The sequence below is a fragment of the Coregonus clupeaformis genome, chromosome 33 (assembly GCF_020615455.1).
Source record: "Coregonus clupeaformis isolate EN_2021a chromosome 33, ASM2061545v1, whole genome shotgun sequence".
In the NCBI taxonomy this organism is placed as follows: Eukaryota; Metazoa; Chordata; class Actinopteri; order Salmoniformes; family Salmonidae; genus Coregonus; species Coregonus clupeaformis.
In genome coordinates, this window is record NC_059224.1 from 31,637,548 (window position 1) to 31,659,939 (window position 22,392).

The 22,392-nt window shown below is 41.5% G+C and overlaps 2 protein-coding genes across 5 annotated transcripts; one reads left to right on the top strand and one right to left on the bottom strand.

Moving 5' to 3' along the window:
- The first annotated feature begins 59 nt into the window (after window positions 1-59).
- On the top strand, window positions 60-9,622 carry LOC121549006 (tubulin epsilon chain). Of its 4 annotated transcripts, none has more exons than XM_041860772.2 (12): window positions 60-366; window positions 1,541-1,614; window positions 1,848-1,900; window positions 2,027-2,087; window positions 2,181-2,296; window positions 2,606-2,727; window positions 2,858-3,066; window positions 3,176-3,348; window positions 3,727-3,867; window positions 6,544-6,684; window positions 8,914-9,088; window positions 9,266-9,622. In XM_041860772.2, exons 1-12 carry the CDS (start codon window positions 315-317, stop codon window positions 9,422-9,424), a joined length of 1,476 nt encoding a protein of 491 aa, XP_041716706.1. In that variant the 5' UTR covers window positions 60-314; the 3' UTR covers window positions 9,425-9,622. The 4 variants fall into 4 exon arrangements, with proteins under 4 accessions (XP_041716706.1, XP_041716707.1, XP_041716708.1 ...); XM_041860773.2 differs by having other exon boundaries at window positions 62-366; window positions 2,858-3,045; XM_041860774.2 differs by lacking the exon at window positions 60-366 and adding an exon at window positions 675-902.
- On the bottom strand, window positions 9,437-21,632 carry ccn6 (cellular communication network factor 6). Its single transcript, XM_041860776.2, has 5 exons — window positions 21,434-21,632; window positions 14,317-14,599; window positions 13,642-13,896; window positions 12,804-12,997; window positions 9,437-10,607 (listed from the first exon to the last, which is right to left on the bottom strand). Exons 1-5 carry the CDS (start codon window positions 21,479-21,481, stop codon window positions 10,326-10,328), a joined length of 1,062 nt encoding a protein of 353 aa, XP_041716710.1. The 5' UTR covers window positions 21,482-21,632; the 3' UTR covers window positions 9,437-10,325.
- Between the last annotated feature and the right edge of the window lie 760 nt (window positions 21,633-22,392).

The following is a 22,392-nucleotide window of genomic DNA, read 5'->3' on the forward strand; positions in this document are numbered from 1 at the left end:
CCGACTAGGGTGAAAAAATTTGGTGGCTAAAGTCAGGGCCAACCAGAACATGCTGTATCATATGCAGCTGCTGTCAAGAGGGCTGAGGGAGTGAATGGTCCCGAAGGGCCCATGGTGGTGGGTAGGCCTTCACTGCAGGCGGTAGGTGTTGCCTCTCATCAGCAGGACCCAGATATTATACATGTTAAGAAGATAGGCTTTGTAGTATTAGTGGCTATAGTGATCAACGACACTACCAAAGTGGAGGAAAAGTCCAGAAAAACGGACATCCTTGTGGAGCGGTTTCTGGGATTGGAGGACCTCTACGAAGTTACATGAAAGGCTGTCACGAGCCGTACTACCCTCTCAGGCCCCAGCGACTTTGTGGTATGGTTTTATTTTTAACTTTGAATCCAGAAGTGGGCAGCGATACAACCATTTGGATGTAGTCGGCCCTAAACAAAAAAACTATTACTGTATGTGAAGGCAATAAATAAGGTCTTACCTGTATCGGGTTGATTATGATAGGAGGGAGATGTATGAATTTCAACGACAGTATACTGCCATCTAGCGTATGATGACAGTGTAAGATGGAACATTCCTCTGCGCTGATTCATCGCGTTCTTCTTCGATTGCTTCAACATTCATCGCGCGCGCATCTCGGCCATACAGATGCAAGCCGATGTCAAACTAAAGGGAAAATATGATGAAAGAAACGATTTGCATTGGTCAACGGTTTTTCTGTTTCCATGACAAATCTACGTTATCAACTTGCGACAAACTTGTGCCGCGGTTATCAAACTGTCTTGTTACATTCGTGTACATTTGCGCTGAAAGTTTGTGAAGTTCTGTTAACGATAATGTTGCAATAAGTTACCGTCGGATATTATTTCCAGTGATGACCCAATCCGTTGTTGTACAAGGTGAGTTTGTTTGCTGTCTGCTACGATTTTTGAGCATTGACAAAGATGATCTATATTTTGTATATATTTTTTATTTTACCTTTATTTAACCAGGTAAGCCAGTTGAGAACAAGTTCTCATTTACAACTGCGACCTGGCCAAGATAAAGCAAAGCAGTGCGATAAAAACAATAACACAGAGTTATATATGGGGTAAAACAAAACATAAAGTCAAAAATACAACAGAAAATATATATACAGTGTGTGCAAATGTAGCAAGTTATGGAGGTAAGGCAATAAATAGGCTATAGTGCAAAATAATTACAATTAGTATTAACACTGGAATGATAGATGTGCAAATAGAGATACTGGGGTGCAAATGAGCAAAATAAATAACAATATGGGGATGAGGTAGTTGGGTGGGCTAATTTCAGATGGGCTGTGTATATTGAGCACATTGTTTACCGTGGTCTCGTAAATAAAGCAGCGCCATGTTGGCGGAAGTTGTGTTACCCAGATGGCTGATGATGAGTAAGGAATATCAACGGGAATAGCATTACTTGAAACTGGAAGAGCTAGCTAATGTTTATATGGGTCAGCTGGTTTCATAATTTTCTATGACTGACTATCCCCTTAGCTTTCATGGTCTGTGTTCTGCAGTTGGACAGTGTGGTAACCAGGTGGGCTGCAGGTTTTGGGATCTTGCTTTGCGGGAACATTCCCATGTCAATAAAGTAAGTAATACTTTTTAAAGAAAATAATTAAAGGTGAAATATTTGATTTGATGTGGAAAAAGTCCAGGCTGGTAGCCTAAATATACCTGTCTCCTGTTGTTGTATCACTTACTGTGTTGAATTGGGACAGGAAGTAAGTATACTGGTATGTTTCCATTGGACATAGCATAGGCTATTCATTATCTGAACAGCAGTATCTCTAACATGTCTTTCCTATTTATTTATTTTTTTAGAAAGGAATCTACGATGAGGCGCTGAGCAGCTTCTTTCGGAATGTTGACTCAAGGTAATTCCATCCCGCCAATCTCTTGCTGTGATCCATTCAACCCTAGCTACTACATGGCTGTGAAACGTGCATGTTCAGTCAGACAACCAAATGACCGCTGTGGTTCACTGCTATGTGTATTTCCAGGAGAAGCGTTGGGGGATCTTGTGACATCACCGGTGGGAGGATCCAATCCCTGAAGGCCAGGGTAAATTCCAGTGATGAGTTATTGCTACAGTTTGATTGATGTGTGTTTGTGTGTCGGCTTCACACCCTCTGACAAGACTAATGTCTTCTACAGGCGGTGCTGGTGGACATGGAGGAGGGTGTGGTGAATGAGATCCTACAAGGCCCGCTGAGAGAATTGTTTGACAGCACTCAGCTCATCACTGATGTATCCGGCTCAGGCAACAACTGGTTAGGGACTGTCTGCCTGCCTCACGGGGTGCCATCTCAGATGCCTTCAAAATACTGCTTATGAAAGTCATTTTTTTTGTTCTGTATAGGCTGTACATGGTAATTTCCCAGCCTGGTCCCAGATCTGTTGGTGCTCTTGCCAACTCCATTGCTCATTTCTTATGGCATGACTATGAGTGACAAGGACTGATAGCACCAGACTGGCACCCAGTAGTCATTTCCACCAGTACTATTGCAGGTACATTTTATGTTTGATAACATGAATTTGTAAAACAATGGCAAGTGTGCCACCCGTTTATTATTTTCCAGGGCAGTGGGCCACTGGATGTATGGCTCAGCCTACAGGGAACAGATCGTGGACCAGCTGAGGAGGGCAGCAGAGCATTGTGACTGCCTGCAGTGCTTCTTCCTCATTCACTCCATGGGTGGAGGTGAGGACTCAGGAGTGTACAAATGTATTCATAGTCTCATAACTACTGAAACACTGAACGGCATTGGTGCTTTTTCAGTGTGACGTTTTGGATAACCATAATGTGTTGTGTCCTATGGTGTGATGGTCAGGGACTGGATCAGGCCTGGGCACCTGTGTGTTGAAACTTCTGGAGGAGGAGTTCCCCGAGGTATGTCGTATCGTCACCTCAGTCTACCCCTCAGCCGAGGACGATGTCATCACTTCCCCCTACAACAGTGTCCTGGCCATGCGAGAGCTCACCGAGCACGCCGACTGTGTCCTCCCTGTGGAGAATCAGGTGTGTGTGCGTGCGTGCAAGGTATTTCCTTATTATGCATATGATACATGACAATGTTTCACAATCTGTTACTGACTGTTGTAAATAACGATTCCCTTCCATTTGTCCATTCTTATGATTCCTCTTCCAGTCATTGGTAGACATAATGAACAAGATCAAGCACATGTCCCACAGTGGGAAGCCAGGTTCTGTGATCAAGAAGGACAGTGCCATCATCTCAGGCCAGGGAGGGGTCAGTGGAGCCGAGAAGCCTTTTGATGCCATGAACAACATCGTAGCCAACCTGCTGCTCAATATCACCAGGTAGACTACTGGAGACAAACTGGCTGCTGTCTGAGGCACTAGGCCTTTTATTGACCTTCACAGACCCTCTTCATTAAGCCTTCCAGGTGTTTGAGTCTGGTCTCCTCCAGTGCACTTTACTGCCAGTGTAAAAATCAACATCTGTCTTTTTAAAAGAAAATTTAGAGGAAATTCTGAATTAAGTGCTGCAATAGAATTTCAAAAACCCACCCACCACCAACAACTTAATTGCACAGTGCAGTCATTGCACTGTTAAAGGGGTTATTTATGTCAATAAAGAAGACTAGTTGTTAGTTTTAGGCGATGGCGTTTGTCTGCTTGATTCTGAAATGTCTGATGTGTGATATCAATTAACTGTTTGTTTCTCTGATGTTGCAGTTCAGCTCGTTTTGAGGGATCACTCAACATGGACCTGAATGAGATAGCCATGAACCTAGTGCCCTTCCCTCGACTGCACTACTTGGTGCCCAGCCTCACCCCTCTCTACACCCTGGCTGATGTCAACATCCCCACCAGAAGGTCTGCTCTGCTGTCCCTACTGCTATTTTTACTCATGTTTGTTTAGACTCTTAAGTAACTCAGGTTATTATATTTGGAGCTCCTCCACCGGCATCAGTACAAGTACCGTTTGTTGACAGTTATTGAATGGCAAAGCTTTGTCTTATCCATTTCTGTCTTCTCTGATCTGTGCTGTATAAAACAGTGACAGTGATAGCGTGATACTACGCATTTGTTATAAATCCAGGTATCTCAAAATTTAATCTCTGGATTAGAGGTTGACCAGGGAACAGGACTCCTGCGGGATTCGTGCAGGAACAGGACTTACATTCTAGAGTCAAGTTCAGGACGGGATAGGGCTGCACAAGTAATCACATTTTAATTGAAATTGCGATATTGACGTGCAATATCGGAAGAGGCTGCAATTTAAAAGAAATATTTTTCGCTATACGTGTAACGTCAATTTTTTCTGGTTTACTCTGTTAGTCGTCTCGCTCCAGTTTCCCTCTCTCTCATGCAGCTGCTTGCTTCCGACACACACATGACACACCAAGCTCCACCCCGTGTCACTCAAGCAGGCACAGCTTGAGTGACATGCTCGACATGCTTACTCGTTGTAGAAAGATGATACCCGAGTTTCCCACTTGGGAAATATCTGAATCAAACAATAGGAAGCTCTACGCAAATAACTTTTTATTTGAACTCTGAGGTCCCGAGTTTCCGAAATGCATTAGAGACAGCTTGAGTCTGCATGCTTCTGCTAGCTAGCCCATGCATTCAAGAAACAAGAACGATACCGCTTTCAACTTTGCTTCTTCATATCAATCCACATGTTGTTTTGTATTATACTATTAGTTTCTGTATCTTTATCTCTGCCAACAGCTAGTAAGTTAGTCTTAGCATGCTCCACATCATGTGGCAAATAATGTTTGCGTTAGCTGCTAATGCTGGCTAGCTAAATATATTGAGCTAGCAAAGATTATGGAGCTAGGGCATATCTGGCTAGCAAACGTTAGCTATAATACAGGCTTGTGCCAGTGGTGGTGCCAGCATGTTGCTTGTGCAACGTCATGTTCTGAATCCGAGAGAATAGGTGAAGCATATTCTAAAATAATTGTCAGAATATAACATTTCTATTCAAAAGGTTGGGTCCCCTGGGAAAAACTGACCAACACTTTGGTTTCTACCCTGTCACAACTCCTACTATACTGGCTTTTTCATTCATTGTCATGACAAACAACAACACCAACCATAGAATTAGAATAGCTTACTCATTTTTATTTATATGATTCCAACAGTTCACATAATATACAGTGCATTTGGAAAGTATTCAGATCCCTTCCCTTTTTCCATATTTTGTTATGTTACAGCCTTATTCTAAAATTGCTTAAATACAATTTTTTCCTCATCAATCTACACACAGTACCCCATAATGACAAAGCGAAAACAGGTTTTTAGACATTTTTGCAAATGTATTTAAAATAAAAAGCCAAAATACCTTATTTACATAAGTATTCAGACCCTTTGCTATGCCCGGGCAAACTGAGCAATCGGGGGAGAAGGGCCTTGGTCAGGGAGGTGACCAAGAACCCAATAGTCACTCTGACAGAGCTCCAGAGAACCTTCCAGAAGGACAACCATCTCTGCAGCACTCCACCAATCAGGACTTTATGGTAGAGTGGCCAGACAGAAGCCACTCCTCATTAAAAGGCACATGACAGCCCGCTTGGAGTTTGCCAAAAGGCACCTAAAGGACTCAGATCATGAGAAACAAGATTCTCTGGTCTGAGGAAACCAAGATTGAACTCTTTGGCCTGAATGCCAAGTGTCACGTCTGGCAACCTGGCACCATCCCTACGGTGAAGCATGGTGGTGGCAGCACAATGCTGTGGGGATGTTTTTCAGCGGCAGGTACTGGGAGACTAGTCAGGATCGAGGGAAAGATGAATGGGGCAAAGTACAGAGATTATTTATAAATTAGCATTATGGTGTATTGTATGTAGATTGATGAGGGGAAAAAAACAATTTAATCCATTTTAGAATAAGGCTGTAATTTAACAAAATGTGGAAAAAGTCAAGGGGTCTGAATACTTTCCGAATGCACTGTATATATTGTAATGACCTGGCTAGATCATAAATGAACAAATGTCCAGACAGAGGATTTAGTTTACGAATTCCCAGTTTATTAACCAAACTCAACACAGGCTACTGTTTGGCCGTAGCCCACGCCAAATAAATCAAGGATAAACTCACGCAGCAGAGTGCCGCTAAAGGAATAAGTTATTTCTGATTTCTGAGTGTTCAAATGAGCACGGGACGGGGGGGGACGGGGGGGGGGTTTATCGGGACAGGACAGGAAAGTTGTGGGGTTATAGAACTGTTGTGGGATTGGGACAGTACAGGCAAAAAAATGTACAGGACAAGACGGAACAGGAATGAATTTTCACTCCTGTGTCAACCTCTATTCAAGATGAACGTGGGAAATATATTAGCAGCACATTGTGCCAATGATCATGTCCAGGCCTGTAAAGTGTACTGCAAAAGGGCTAGTGTGGTATTTCACTTTTCTTAGTTGAATGCACTTTTTTTGTTATTGTTAGGCACCATAATAGTGTCTGCTGAATGAGTCAAAGGTAAATGGCATGTATCCCTTCTGTATATTTGTTGTTCCTTAGCTGTGCACTCTGTCTGCCTCAGGCTTGATCAGATGTTCACTGATGCCTTCAGTAAAGACCACCAGCTGATCCGGGCTGACCCCAAACACAGCCTGTACCTGGCCTGTGCCCTCATGGTCCGCGGCAACGTTCAGGTGTCTGACCTCCGCAGGAACATAGAGAGGTGAGACCCAGAGAGAGAGCGAGCTAATAGGGTCATTCCACCTTAAAAAGGACAAGGAAGAGGATTCCGACACCCACCATCTCAGATTTTCCTGAAATTGTTTCTATAGTTAGAAACAGGTAAGATTGGCATTCCTGAAACATTTTTTTGTTGAAATTGTATTTGATATCTGAGAAATTAAGCTACTTGATTGCACGCAAATTGGTCCTTTTAATTTCTAGGATTCACATAATATTCAATAAATATATACTGAACAAAAATATAAACGCAACATGAAACAATTTTCCTGAGTTACAGTTCATATAAGGAAATCAGTCAATTGAAATAAATGTATTAGGCCCTAATCTATGGATTTCACATGATTGGGCAGGGGCGCTGCCATGGGTGGGCCTGGGAGGGCATAGGCCCACCCACTTGGGAGTCAGGCCCACCCACTGTGGAGCCAGGCCCAGCCAATCAGAATTAGTTTTTCCCCACAAAAGGGCTTTATTACAGACAGAAATACTCCTCAGCATCCCGCCCTCCCCCTCTGACGATCCCGCAGGTGAAGAAACCAGATGTGGAGGTCCTGGGCTGGCATGGTTACATGTGGTCTGTGGTTGTGAGGCCGGTTGGACGTACTGCCAAATTCTCTATAACGATGTTGGAGGCGGCTTATGGTAGAGAAATTAGCATTCCATTTTCTGGAAACAGCTCTGATGGACATTCCTGCAGTCAGCATGCCAGTTGCACGCGCCTTCAAAACTTGAGACATCTGTGGCATTGTGTTGCGTGACAAAACTGCACATTTTAGAGTGGCCTTTTATTGTCCCCAGCACAAGGTGCACCAGTGTAATGATCATGCTGTTTAATCAGCTTCTTGATATGCCACACCTGTCTGGTGGATTGATGATCTTGACAAAGGATAAAATGCTCACTAACAGGGATCTAAACTAATTTGAGAAAAATAAGCTTTTTGTACGTATGGAACATTTCTGGGATCTTTTATTTCAGCTCATAGTAGCGTTTATATTTTTGTTCAGTGTAGTAACTAACATCTGATTTGGACCCAATTTCAGAACAATCTGAGATGGTGGGTGTCATGGCTTGCTGAAATGACATGGAACAATTCTTCATTGATCCCAAAGGGGGAAATGACTTTGAGCACTATCCTCCCCTCCCCCGTCTCTAATAAAAAGTGCTGCCAGTTCACCCAGCATCATAACTACTTATAAGACCCAGAGATGACCTTCCCAACTGCTCACTCTCAAATAGTGTTCCCATTCACCGCTGTGTGTTTGTGCTCCACTACAGACGCCCCTGATTCATGACTGGCCCATTCAGCTCCCACCTTCTTCCCTCCTCTCGCTGAGAGACCTTTTTCATGTGGCATGTTGTCAAGAGCAACAGAAACAGGAGCTTCTATGAGAGCACATACTTGTGTGTGTGTGTGACCACCATGTAAATCAGGAGGGGAAATCTCGTGGAGCACAGAGACCTCGTGGCACGTTTAGTATTATTCACCTTTCTTGTTGAATTAGCCTGCTCATAAAGATACGATTTAAAGTCAACCCTGGATATGTGGACTGCTTCAGTGTCTGGTACCTGTAATATCCTGTAATATTCATCTGTATGCATGATGGAGCACCTTGCCATAAGGCAAAAGTGATAACTAAGTGGCTCGGGGAACAAAACATCGACATTTTGGGTCCCATGGCCAGGAAACTCCCCTGACCTTAATCCCATTGAGAACTTGTGGTCAATCCTCAAGAGGCGTGTGGACAAACAAAAACCCACAAACTCCAAGCATTGATTATGCAAGAATGGGCTGCCATCAGTCAGGATGTGGCCCAGAAGTTGACAGACAGCATGCCAGGGCGGATTGCAGAGGTCTTGAAAAAGAAGGGTCAACACTGCAAATATTGACTCTTTGCATAAACTTAATGTAATTGTCAATAAAAGCCTTTGACACTTATGGAATGCTTGTAATTATACTTTAGTATACCATAGTAACATCTGACAAAAATATCTAAAAACACTGAAGCAGCAAACTTTGTGAAGGCCAATACCTGTGTCATTATCAAAACTTTTGAAAATGAGACCCTGGTCTCAATGGGTTTCCTGTGACTAAGTAAAAAATCAAATACCCTGTGGGTTGGTTTCCCAGAGCCTAAAATGCACTTTCAATGGTGATTCTCTGTTGAGAAGGAAAAACAGCATTTATTTGCCTTCTCTTCTTCTTCCTCTCAGACTGAAGCCCACGCTGCCGTTTGTGTCATGGAACCAGGAGGGATGGAAGACAGGCCTGTGTTCTGTGCCCCCTGTTGGTCACTCCCACTCACTACTGGCCCTGGCCAACAACACCTGTGTCAAACCCACCTTCATGGAGCTCCGAGACCGCTTCGCCAAGCTTTACAGGAAGAAGGTACATCCTAACCTCTGTTGCAAAATAAGTGTTTACGGTCCAGAAGATTGAGGGTTAAAGACAGCAAAAAGACCCATTTCCATTTCACAGTGGACAATACCAGAGTTATACTAAAGAATGACAAACAGTTAATGTTCTTTAAGCATTCTTATCTAACATGATGGATTGTTTTGGCAGGCTCACATGCATCACTACCTGCATGTGGATGGGATGGAGCAGGGCTGCTTCACGGAGGCTATCTCCTCCCTCTCCTCTCTGATAGAAGAGTACAGTCTGCTGGATGCCACCAAGGACAGACTGATGCCTGATGCAGCCAGACTCAACATCGCCACATGAAGGTCCTCTGTCTGTGTGTTAGCACTAGCAGACTTTACACATAATTGTGTGTGTGTGTGTGTGTTTCTATTAGCAGAAAATAGTACTGTAATTTGATTAATAGCTGGTTTATTTTTTTTATTTTTTTTATAAGTTACAAAGGATTTCTTACACCTTTGTATCTAAATGATATTCCTCATCCATTAAAATAAATTACAATGAATAACTGAGTTATGAATATGTATGCCTTGAAACAGAAGATCAACAATACTAACAAAAAATAATACTAACACTTCATTTTATTGTTTTGATTCTGTATCTAAATCTCTAGTGAATCAGAGTGAACATGCGATTGTATGAGGTATTGTGGTGCTAACTTGGTTGTGAATTAAATGGTAGGAAGATGTATTGTGATCCAGCTGGTACAACACTGTGTTTGGTGTTGATAAGGGGTATGATCAGTGGTTCTCTAGATCATAAAAAATATTAATTAAGATGACTGACCCAGAGCATGTTTGCTCTATCTATTCCTGTTGCCACTACTGGCCTCACTGACAGCCTTACTGTTAATGAGGTGCTGTTAAAACCATAGAATTGAGGTCTAACCCCACATTGTCATCACTTACATTACATTTCCCTTCATGTTAATTGTCAAGCAATATACCCAGAACAAGTTGTCTCTCTCCAGTCTTCATGAGTTGAGGTTCCACGTTTAAATATTCCATATCAGACCATTGGCATATCGCCAGAGAACACAGGCACTGTTTAGTAGCACTTCAGGACCAGGCCGAACCGTGACCAGCTCAGCCCTGTCCACCCAACTACCATGACTCGGACAGAGACCGAGGCAGTTAGGCCAGGCCTGTGTTAGTCTGTGGGTGTGCATATGGCTCTGAGGTTGATATAGATGCTGGAGAAGGTGCTAGAGGAAGCGTAGCTCTGCAAACATGTCCCCGGGGTCATTGCACTTCCTCTGGCACACGCAGGCCGTTATCCACTGCATCTTCCAGCGCACGTTGGAGCCGCCCTTGCACTTGAAGTTGACGGTCACCATTTTGGATTTGTTGGGGACGCAACAGCGCTTGTCAGTGCAGATGCCACAGTAAGTGGGTTTGAAACTCTTGGTGCTAGTGCACCCAGACAGGGTCAGCTTCTCTGCTTTCTTAGCCTGGAACTTGGGCTTACACGTCTTTCCTCTCAGCATCTAGAGGGAAAAGGGACATTTGTTAGATCTTCCCTATCATACTACTTCTGCTCTCCTTTGGTGAACATACAGTGCCTTCAGAAAGTTTTGACACCCCTTGACTTTCCATATTTTGTTGTGTTAAAATGGATTTGTATTTTTTTGGGTGAAAGATCTACACAATACTCTATACAAATGTTTCAACATTTGTATATAAAAAAAAAAAAATATATATATATATATATATATATATATATATATATATATATATATATATATATATATACATACAGTGGTGTGAAAAAGTGTTTGCCCCCTTCCTGATTTATTATTTGTTTGCATGTTTGTCACACTTAAATGTTTCAGATCATCAAACAAATTTAAATATTAGTCAAAGATAACACAAGTAAACACAAAATGCAGTTTTGAAATGAAGGTTGTTATTATTAAGGGAAACAAAATCCAAACCCACATGGCCCTGTGTGAAAAAGTGTTTGCCCCCCCTGTTATAACACAACTCAACTGTGGTTTATCACACCTGAGTTCATTTCCTCTAGCCACACCCAGGCCTGATTACTGCACACAGTACCAGTCAAAAGTTTGAACACACCTACTCATTCCAGGGTTTTTCTATATTTTTACTATTTTCTACATAATAGTGAAGACATCAAAACTATGAAATAACACATATGGAATCATGTAGTAACCAAAAAAGTGTTGAACAAATCAAAATATGTTATATTTGAGGTTCTTCAAAGTAGCCACCCTTTGCCTTGATGACAGCTTTCCACACTCTTGGCATTCTCTCAACCAGCTTTATGAGGTAGTCACCTGGAATGCATTTCAATTAACGGGTGTGCCTTGTTAAATGTTAATTTGTGGAATTTCTTTCCTTAATGCGTTTGAGCCAATCAGTTGTGTTGTGACAAGGTATGGTTGGTATACAGAAGATAGTCCTATTTGGTAAAATACCAAGTCCATATTATGGCAAGAACAGCTCAAATAAGCAAGAAGAAAGGACAGTTCATCATTACTTTAAGACATGAAGGTCAGTCAATCTGGAAAATGTCAAGAACTTTGAAAAATGTTTCAAGTGCAGTCGCAAAAACCATCAAGCGCTATGATGAAACTGGCTCTCATGAGGACCGCCACTGGAAAGGAAGACCCAGAGTTACCTCTATTGCAGAGGATAAGTTCATTAGAGTTACCAGCCTCAGAAATTGCAGCCCAAATAAATGCTTCACAGAGTTCAAGTAACAGACACATCACAACATCAACTGTTTAGAGGAGACTGTGTGAATCAGGCCTTCATGGTCTAAAAGCTGCAAAGAAACCACTACTAAAGGACTAAGAAACTTGCTTGGGCCAAGAAATATGAGCAATGGACATTTAGACCGGTGGAAATCTGCTGTGTCTTTGTGAGATGCAGAGTAGGTGAACGGATGATCTCTGCATGTGTAGTTCCCACCGTGAAGCATGGAGGAGGAGGTGTGGGGGTGCTTTGCTGGTGACGCTGTCAGTGATTTATTTAGAATTCAAGACACACTTAACCAGCATGGCTACCACAGCATTCTGCAGCGATACGCCATCCCATTTGGTTTGCGCTTAGTGGGACTGTCATTTGATTTTCAACAGGACAATGACCCAACACACCTCCAGGCTGTGTAAGGGCTATTTGACCAAGAAGGAGAGTAATGGAGTGCTGCATCAGATGACCTGGACTCCACAATCACCCAACCTCAACTCAATTGAGATGGTTTGGGATGAGTTGGACCCCAGAGTGAAGGAAAAGCAACAACAAGTGCTCAGCATATGAGCACATATCCTTCAAGACTGTTGGAAAAGCAATCCAGGTGAAGCTGGTTGAGAGAATGCCAGTAGTGTGCAAAGCTGTCATCAAGGCAAAGGGTGGCTACTTTGAAGAATCTCAAATATAAAATATATTTTGATTTGTTTAATACTTGTTTTTGGTTAATACATGATTCAATTGAGTTGCCCAAACCAGATGGGATGGCGTATCGCTGCAGAATGCTGTGGTAGCCTTGCTGGTTAAGTGTGCCCTGAATTCTAAATAAATCACATTTCATATTTCAGAATTAGAAATATCACGGTGTTGTGGGCATACAAGTCATTTATTTTACATTTCACCCATCATCACCATCTGGACAATGCATCATCAACCCACAGAGAGAGCCTGGCTGGTCAGTGGGCAGTCACCTTGACGGTCTTCATGATGCTCTTCTCACACGGCCGCAGCAGGCAGAGGCGGCGGTCCTTCCTCATCTCACACTTGCCGTTGTCATTGTTGACCCGGACTGAGATACCCAGGCCGCAGGTCTTGGAGCAGGGGCTCCACGGAGTGGTCTGGATCAGGCAGTTCTTCTTCCAGGCTAAAGGAGGATCCCTGTAAGCTTTCGGTATTACAGTATTAAAGGCCATCGCTAGAGGAAGGAACCCGCCTGTACGCCGCCATGCTGCTACAGAGCACATGCTATTCAGAGTGAATCAAGAGCCATCGGTCCTCAGTCATTCTGCCTGCTAAAGATGATTGGATAACCCAGTTGGAGAGAAATTATCTTTAGGCAGGTCATGATGTCAAGATGGTTTCAATTGCCTCTTTGTAAGGTTTGAAGTCAGTGATTGCAAATATATTTGATTTGTGTGTTGGCAATATAGAAAACATCAAGACCTAGTGACAGCTAACCTTTCAGATTCGCTAGAAAGCAGGACTTTCTTGTTTTTCAAGCCAAGCAAAGCGAACATTTACTCAAATATATCAAAGAAGCATACTTAAAAGAGGCATTGGTGCTTTTGATGGAATGTGAGCTAGAGCTCTCTCTATGGATGTTTGTGCATGACTGGAACCATCCACCCTACTCCCTCTGCGTGGCTAACCACAGTCAGTCAGCCACACTCCATCCTCTCTCTGCACTTCCCAGCCAAAGTAATCAAAACGCCCTCTGCCTCACTCTTTCCATCCATATTATACAGCAATTAGCATTCCAGGGCAGACAAGCTAGCGGTTCTGGCTCTGGTTTTCCCTGCAAACACACACCTGGCATGGCGGCCATGTTGGTTGTGTCCTGCTGGTGTTTTCTGGAGGCACCGGGGGCGCTCTGGAGGCCAGCTGGCAGGGGTGCGTTGCTCCTCAGAGGGGCAGGACCCAGGAAATCAGTGGGCTTCTGGATGAAGGCCGGGGTGCAGCCGATGGCTCCCGCGATGCACGTGCATTTATACAGTGGGCTGGGCTGGAAGGCCTCGCCGTTCTCATAGTGGACCCCGTTCAGGTCACAACCGACTGCCATCAAGTCTACAGAGAAGGAGATGGGGAAACTGAACAAAACTCGGTTGACTGGCCTATGCAGTGCTTGCAGCATTCTTCTGGTCTTAGTGTGTTTCTATTAGTGTGGTTGGCCATGGGTTGTTTGCCTGATTGATATGTGTGTGTGTGTGACCTAATGGGTTATTTTGATGATCAAAGAGACCATAGGTAAATGAGTCAACCAATCCCATGGAACTACAGGTTTATGCAAATCTCCAATCCTGAGTGAGTGGCATGGGATTAAAGTATTTAGCTGTAGTACAGTTTCTAGCCAGTTCTTTGAAGTAGCTGAGTCCTTTTGCACAATCCAGCTCCTGCCCCCTCTGAAAAAATGTAATTGTCATACATTGACTTTTAACTCTATGAATAGCCCGAAGGGGTAACATATGAAATGAAACGTTCACTCACAAGCGCAGACTCCGACCTCATATCGCGGCTGGTCTTTAGAGAAGTCGCAGTACATGCCCTTGTGGGGGTCACAGATGTCCCTCTCGTTGCAGGCGTCTCCTATCTGCCGGGCACAGCTCTTACAGCAGCCACAGCCATCCAGCACAGAGCTGACCCCCGGAGCACACTGGGGCTTGGCCTTGCACTTACATGGCCACTGGCAGAACTGTTTCCTCTCCAACACGGCCTTGCCGCCTCGCGGAGCAGACAGCTGCCCACCATGGTTCTGAGCCCTGCATAGAGACTGGAGGGAAGGAAGGACAGGGTTCTTGTAGGGTTATGGGTAAAATACCACTGCTTGGGAGGTGGAATTAACAGGGTAACAATTTACTTTGACTACATAGCCATAATGCATTCATTACACATCTATAAGCATTTCATTCACTTTTTTAACAGGTCGTAACCACATTATGAAATGTTAATTAGCTATATCCATTGCATATCTATAGCGCATTTATGTCATGCTATGCAAGAGCTTATATTTAGGTATCTTAATAGATGCATAATTGCAATGACACCGTAGTGTCGTCATTATGGCTGTTCTCAAAAGTGTGCTTCTGCCATAACAGTGTTAGTGAATATGTCTATAGGCCAAACTAGGGCTGTGACGGTCATGTCATTTTGTCAGAAGGTTATTGTCATGCAAAAGAATGCCGGTCTCACGGTAATTGACCATAATTAACATAAACACATTTAGCATCTCCAGGCCTCCATGCATAGGCTACAAGCCGCATACAAGCTACTGATATGCACCTTTGGAACATCTACATTTAAAATGAGTCTAACTCAATTTAATATACACCATCACAATAAATCCATTATTTGTTTTAGGCAGGTCTAAAGAAACATTATGATATGAAGAAAATGTACACTACTGGTCAAAAGTTTTAGAATAACTACTCATTCAAGGGTTTTCTTTATTTTTACTATTTTTTACATTGTAGAATAATAGTGAAGACATCAAAACTATGAAATAACACATATGGAATCATGTAGTAACCAAAAAAGTGTTAAACAAAGCAAAATATATTTTATATTTGAGATTCTTCAAATAGCCACCCTTTGCCTTGATAACAGCTTTGCACACTCTAGGCATTCTCTCAACCTGCTTAATCTGTGGTGTCTGTATAATTTTTTATAAGCGTGGCATGTTTATAAATGCTTTATAAGTGGGAAAATAGAAATGACAGTACATTAACTGCATAGAATTCATAGTCCTTTCAATGTTGGCAAACTGCACAGGTATGCTGGCTTCACATGCTCGTGAGAAATGGGAAACTGGGAAGTGGTAAATCAGACATAATTGTGTTCAAGTGCTTTTGAAGTCGGAACATTTTAGCCAGCTTGATAAAGTTGCTAACATTGCTAAAAATAATGTTATCTAGCTTGCTTAACATTGACAATATGGTCAGACTAGCTACATTATCCATATTGATAAGGTTGTAATTGTCAAACTTATTTGTTGTCAGTTTTTGGTTGAAAGGGTAAAACAAGTCAGTGGTGAAATGTCACAACTCAGCAAATCAGGTAACAACATTTTCTCAGTTTCCCACTTTTAATTCTGACTTGGAGGGTCATTCAAGTGAAATTTCCCACTGGGCACTAGGAGCTACCGATAGCACGTGAACGCAGCATTAATTACCATGAAGTGCTTAGCTATAAATGCTTTATGAATGGGAAAATAGATTTGACTTTACTTTGACTGCATAGAATTCATACATAGACCCTTCATGTGTGCGTTATAAAGCAGTATGACCATTTTAGGCCTAATTGTGATGTGGAGGAGGGCTGTTACAGTTTTTTTCAATCACTTTGGTGCAATTTCCACAAGTACGTGGTACATTTTCACAACTAAGCACCAAAATCTAAACAGATCATCAAAGTGGCTCATGTTTCAAAACTCTAAGCACATTTTTATTTGCTGAGTACAGCAAACAAATCCACAAAGTCACTTGTTCACTGCACCAAATCACTCTTTCAATTTGGATATATATTCAATCTAAGTATCTTCTTTTCAAAATTCACTTTACTTTTGATATGATTTTCTTGTCATTTGTTAACAATACAATTAACTATCACACAATTCTATAAATGGATCAATTAGACAATAATTTATGTTGGAAGGTAAAACCAAATCATATATGGATGTGGCTGTAAATACTACTTCATCATTCTCCATTGTTTCAATAGGACAAAGTGGAAAGCGTCACTGTGTGCTACCCTTTGGGATTATAGTGTAGTGTACGATGCATTGTTGAAATACCTGGGTTGTATATAACAATATATTCCATTAATTATATGGATTTTATTGATACACTAAGCTGACAGGCAATACTGTATCAGTTGACAAGTCGCGTAGAAAGGTGATCTTGTACAATGTTAAATCGGGCAGTTATGGCTTACAACATCGTGCTACGTTTTTACAGTAGCCAACTGCTCTACAATACCCTTATTTCTAATGATTTGTCCTATGTATGTACTGTAAAAGGATAATGAAACTAAGACTGACATATTTCTCAACATGCTCACAACCTGCCATTGCATACAAATTATTTAAAAAATGTCAAGTTATCGTAAAATACTGTATGGAAAATGATACCATCAACTATTGTTTATATTCAGCACTTCAAAAAGAACAGTTTTGAAATGTGTATCTTGTATTTTTTGCTCTTGGATTCAATGGTAGTTAAAATGACTAAATGGTGAGCCTTTCATTATTTGTTGTATTGGTGACTAAACTAAATATTCTCATGGTATTTCACGGAAAACATAGATTTTGCATTAATGACTCATGAGTGAATGCACAAGTGAAGGTTCTGAACATAAGATAAGGGGCATTGCAAGTCTTATCAGTTTAGACTTTTGTACTTAGAGTTTTTAAAATATTCTACTTACATCTGAAAAATTTGCCAAAATGATTGAAAATAACTGTAATGAGTTACGAAAAAGTTATATTATGACCCTCAACTACACAAATTGATCCGTAAAATTTACCCTGAGGATTCAACATGCACCAATGACCTCTGTGAGAAGAAGAAGAAGAAGAAGAAGAAGAAGAAGAAGAAGAAGAAGAAGAAGAAGAAGGTAAGTCACGGGCCTATAGGTGGGTTGGTTGTTTAGCAACAAAACCGACTTGTGAGCCAATATGAGGCAAGCCACCCTTTGCCTTGATGACGGCTTTGCACACTCTTGGCATTCTCTCAACCAGCTTCACCTGGAATGCTTTTCCAACGGTCTTGAAGGAGTTCCCACGTATGCTTAGCACTTGTTGGCTGCTTTTCTTTCACTCTGCCGTCCGACTCATCCCAAACCATCTCAATTGGGTTGAGGTCGGGGAATTGTGGAGGCCAGGTCATCTGATGCAACACTCCATCACTCTCCTTGGTAAAATAGCCCTTACACAGCCTGGAGGTGTGTTGGGTCATTGTCCTGTTGAAAAACAAATGATAGTCCCACTAAGCCCAAACCAGATGGGATGGCGTATCGCTGCAGAATGCTGTGGTAGCCTTGCTGGTTAAGTGTGCCTTGAATTCTAAATAAATCACAGACAGTGATTTAACTTTTAATTGAAGTTAAATTAACTTTTAACAAGCCACACCTGTTAATTGAAATGCATTCCAGGTGACTACCTCATGAAGCTGGTTGAGAGAATGCCAAGAGTGTGCAAAGCTGTCATCAAGGCAAATGGTGGCTATTTGAAGAATCTCAAATATAAAATATATTTTGATTTGTTTAACACTTTTTTGATTACTACATTATTCCATGTGTGTTATTTCATAGTTTTGATGTCTTCACTATTATTCTACAATGTAGAAAATAGTAAAAATAAACAAAAACCCTTGAATGAGTAGGTGTTCTAAACCTTTGACTGGTAGTGTATATCAGCATAATTTACAAAACATGGTTTGTCCTATTGACTAACACTGGTATGCAGAAGCACTCTTTTATATTAAAAAACTGCCATAACAATGACGCTACACTTTCATTGTAATGATGCCTAAATATGAGCTCTTGCATAGCATGACATGAATCCGCTATAGATATGCTATGGAAGTATTTCATTAACCTTTAATAATGCGGTTGGGACCTGTTATAAAATGTTAATGAAATACTTATAGATGTGTAATACTGTAAATGTGTTATGGATATGTAGTCAAAGGTAGTTGTTACCCAATAGGTAACAGTGCCTGCGATTTAAAGTGTAGCCTTATGTGACTTCATATAGTTTTGCCTTTGGTCAATTCTTGATAAAGTTTAAAGTTCACCAAGAAGTCACCTAAGGTAAAATTTTCAGAACATTCACAACAGTCAACAGGCTACGAACAACGATAAAAAGATAAGAGGCAAAAAATTATATCAATTATATCAGTATTAATAGTGATATAATTCAGATGAGCATTTTGGTACACACAATATATCATCCTCTGTAGCTCAGCTGGTAGAGCACGGCGCTTGTAACGCCAAGGTAATGGGTTCGATCCCCGGGACCACCCATACACAAAAAAATAAAATATGAATGCACGCATGACTGTAAGTCGCTTTGGATAAAAGCGTCTGCTAAATGGCATATTATTATTATTATACATTCCTGTGTAGATTACTTTACCATTTTTGTCTTTTTCATTCCAGTATCAGCAATGGCTTATTATTAATCAAGAAACAGAACATGGAGCTCTCGAAAAATCTCTTCAGCCCTCAGACATAAACAAGTAGCTCCTTGTACATTAGCAGTAAGTCGCACTATTTAGGTCAGTTTAACTGGGAGCAATTCATTTCTGTTCCAGGATATGGAAATTCTATAGCACAGATTTCAAATGTATTATTTAAAAAAGGGACAACTCAATGGAAAAAGGGAGTGAGTCAATGAAATGCCCATTGACTATGATTAGGGTTGCAAAGGGAGAGTATATTATTGGAAACTTTCTAAATTTACCAGTAAACTACCAGAATTTTGGTTACTTTTAAGGAATGTATGGAATTTTATCAGATGACATCTATTGGCCTTTTTGGGTACTTCAGATGATCATAAGTGTCTGTTCTCTCTGGCCCTCTGTGTGTCCTTATCACATGTAGAATATATTTTAATAAGATGATTTTTAAATAAAAAGAAAAGAACGGCAAAGCTGTAAATCTTTTTACTAAAGATAAACCAACTTTATAAACCAATATCCTTCATATCTTTTTTACAGAAGTATTTCAAGAGCAGTTATTTTTCCATCTTAGTAACATTGCAAAAATCTGATACTTTTTGTCCAAAAAGTATGCAGAAAGGCACATCCATGCTTTTAATATTAGATTACTGTAATGCTGTACTCTACGGCTGCCCGTATAAGGCACTACATAAACTTCAGTTACTGTAAAATACAGCTGCTAGAATCTTGACTAGAACCAAAAAATTTGATCATATTACTCCAGTGCTAGCCTCTGGAGTAATATGGCTTCCTTAACAGGAACTGGCTTCCTGTTAAGTCTAGGGATGATTTCAAGGTTTTACTGTTAACCTACAAAGCATTGCATGGACTTGCCCCTACTATCTCTCTGATTTGGTCCTGCCGTACATACCAACACGTATTCTATGGTCACAAGACGCAGGCCTCCTTATTGTCCTAGTATTTCTATAGAGCTACATTTTTATGGAATGGTCTGCCGATCCATGTAAGAGACGCAGACTCGGTCTCTCAATCTTGAAGTCCTTACTGAAGACTCAACTCTTCAGTAGGTCCTACTATTGAGTGTAGTCAGGCCCAGGGGTGCGAAGGTGAACGGTAAGGCACTGGAGTGACGAACCACCCTTGCTGTCTCTGCCTAGCCTCTGACCCTATTACGGGGGGCTCCCATGCCATCTCTAGGACGCATCACGACATGCCAGGCTTTTTTGCTATACTCGACTTGAGTGGCTTGACTCACTGACGTGATCTTTCTGTCCGTTTTTACGAACCCTCGGGCTCGTACAGTAAAGGAGATCTTTGTGGGCTTTACTCTGCCTTGTCTTAGGGTAGTAAGTTAGTGGTCTGTTGATTTCCCTTTGGTGGTGTGGGGGCTGTGCTTTGGCGAAGTGAGTGTGGTTATATCCTGCTTGGTTGCCCCCTGTGTCAGTCCCCAGTATCTATGCTGCAATAGCCTATGTGCCAAGGGCAAGGGCTAGTCTGTCCTATCAGGTGTCCTGTGTGATCTTAGACATGCTCTTTCTGACTATAAAAACTGAGATATTGACAAGGGCAAGGTACCCAGTTTTTGCAATCCTGTAAAACCATTATAACACAAAAATATTTTCCCAACCCCTGATTACAATGTCAACTATTTTCTCTACTAAATGACCATACTCTTATAGTCTCCACCCGGCACAGCCAGAAGAGGACTGGACACCCCTCGGAGCCTGGTTCCTCTCTACGTTTCTTCCTAGGTTCCTGCCTTTCTAGGTAGTTTTTCCTAGCCACCGTGCCACTACATCTGCATTGTTTGCTCTTTGGGGTTTTAGGCTGGGTTTCTGTATAGCAATTTGTGACAACTGCTGTTGTAAAATGGGCTTTATAAAATAAATTTGAATGATTGATTGGTTATGCCAAAAATCTGAAGCATTTCTGCCAGGTTTACAGAATGAGTTCATTTCAAAAGCACAGCAAACCTCATACCTCTTGCCCTCTTTTGCCATGGATGTCTTTTTAAAACGTGACGTAAAGGGAACCCTTTTGACTGCGGCTTTACTGTCACGTTACCTCACTCAGCAAGCCTCAATAGTCATTTCCTGCCACTGTGGAATTGGCCACTCATTCACAACAAAACCTTGAATCAAGTTGTAAACATAAAATAAGGCCAAGAAAACACTTTCATTCAAATAACATAACCTAGAAAGTAACGTAAGTTCCACATACTGTAAGGTGTGAATAACATCTGTACAACTGATGCCTTACTTTGAGATCAACCCTACCACCTTTCTCTGTGGTTTGTTGTCAACACCTTTTCCTGGTTCTCCCTAGAAAGCAGGTGTTGAGTATCACATCAAGCCTGGTCCTATCAGAGACCGCGGAGACACAACTCATCATTATTGTTAAGAGAAAAGGAAAGTCGCAGCTCTTACCTGTTGAGCTAGAATGACCAGGAGCGAAGAGCAGAGCAGAGATAGCATCTTTTAAGTACCCAGGTTTGTGTGAACTCTGGGAGCTTGAGAACGAAAGAGTGGGAAGGAGGAATAGCGACCGAGAGAGGAGGGGGAATGGGAAAGAGAGATCGAGGGAGCTGACCTGGTGGAGAGGCACAAAGCACCCCTCTGTCTCCTCTTCAAGCACACCTTTCTGTGGCTTACTGATCCGAAGGAGAAATATTTATCTTCATAACTTCTGGTATGCTCTTAGACCTCCAAGTCCGGCCCACTTGTTTATCCCCCAGTCTGTAGCTCTATTGCTTAACACAAGTACATTCATATTGGATTCATCTGTGCTTTATTCTCGAACCTTGTAGCTTTCAGTTAAAACGTATTTGAAACCACTGACACATTTTAGATTAACATGTTTGCACTACACAAACTCTAAAAGATAGACACCATTTGTGAATTAATTTATATAGAAGTGATATTCTCAAGCAGGAATGTACAGGGTTTTTCGTCTTCGTGTGGTGCTGGGCATGTCCTTGTTTTGGTGGACCTGGATATATTTGAGTTAACATTCCTTCATTATTTACACTGAGTAAAGAGGTCCCTCTCACAGCCAGTAACTTACCTCCAACCCCTAACACAACATTCTACTACTACAGTTACAGATAATAACAGGTTATTGATAGTTGTTTGCTACAATTTACTGTGGTATAAGCACATTATTTGGAATTTTTGAAATCACTTTAAAATAATCCAATCAAAAATGGTTATAAAGCGTTAATCATTAGTTTAAATGTAGTGATCAGTCTCTCTGTAAAAACACCAGGAAATCAGCTCCAAGTCATTTTAATTTAGGAAATCTTTTCCCAAGTATTCCCATGCATAATAGAGAGACACATGATCATATACAAATGTAAGCAAGGTTTGACATTATTATTGTTATAGTC

Excerpts from the sequence above, each read along its gene's own strand:
- ccn6 (XM_041860776.2), bottom strand. The coding sequence starts at position 21,481 with ATGCTATCTCTGCTCTGCTCTTCGCTCCTGGTCATTCTAGCTCAACAG. Across the intron at positions 13,897-14,316 it reads TGAGGTCGGAGTCTGCGCTT|ACTTGATGGCAGTCGGTTGT; the intron begins GTGAGTGAACGT and ends CCTTCTCTGTAG. Across the intron at positions 12,998-13,641 it reads CAACATGGCCGCCATGCCAG|CTTACAGGGATCCTCCTTTA; the intron begins GTGTGTGTTTGC and ends TAATACCGAAAG.
- LOC121549006 (XM_041860772.2), top strand. The coding sequence starts at position 315 with ATGAAAGGCTGTCACGAGCCGTACTACCCTCTCAGGCCCCAGCGACTT. Across the intron at positions 6,685-8,913 it reads CTCCGCAGGAACATAGAGAG|ACTGAAGCCCACGCTGCCGT; the intron begins GTGAGACCCAGA and ends TCTTCCTCTCAG. Across the intron at positions 9,089-9,265 it reads CCAAGCTTTACAGGAAGAAG|GCTCACATGCATCACTACCT; the intron begins GTACATCCTAAC and ends TTGTTTTGGCAG.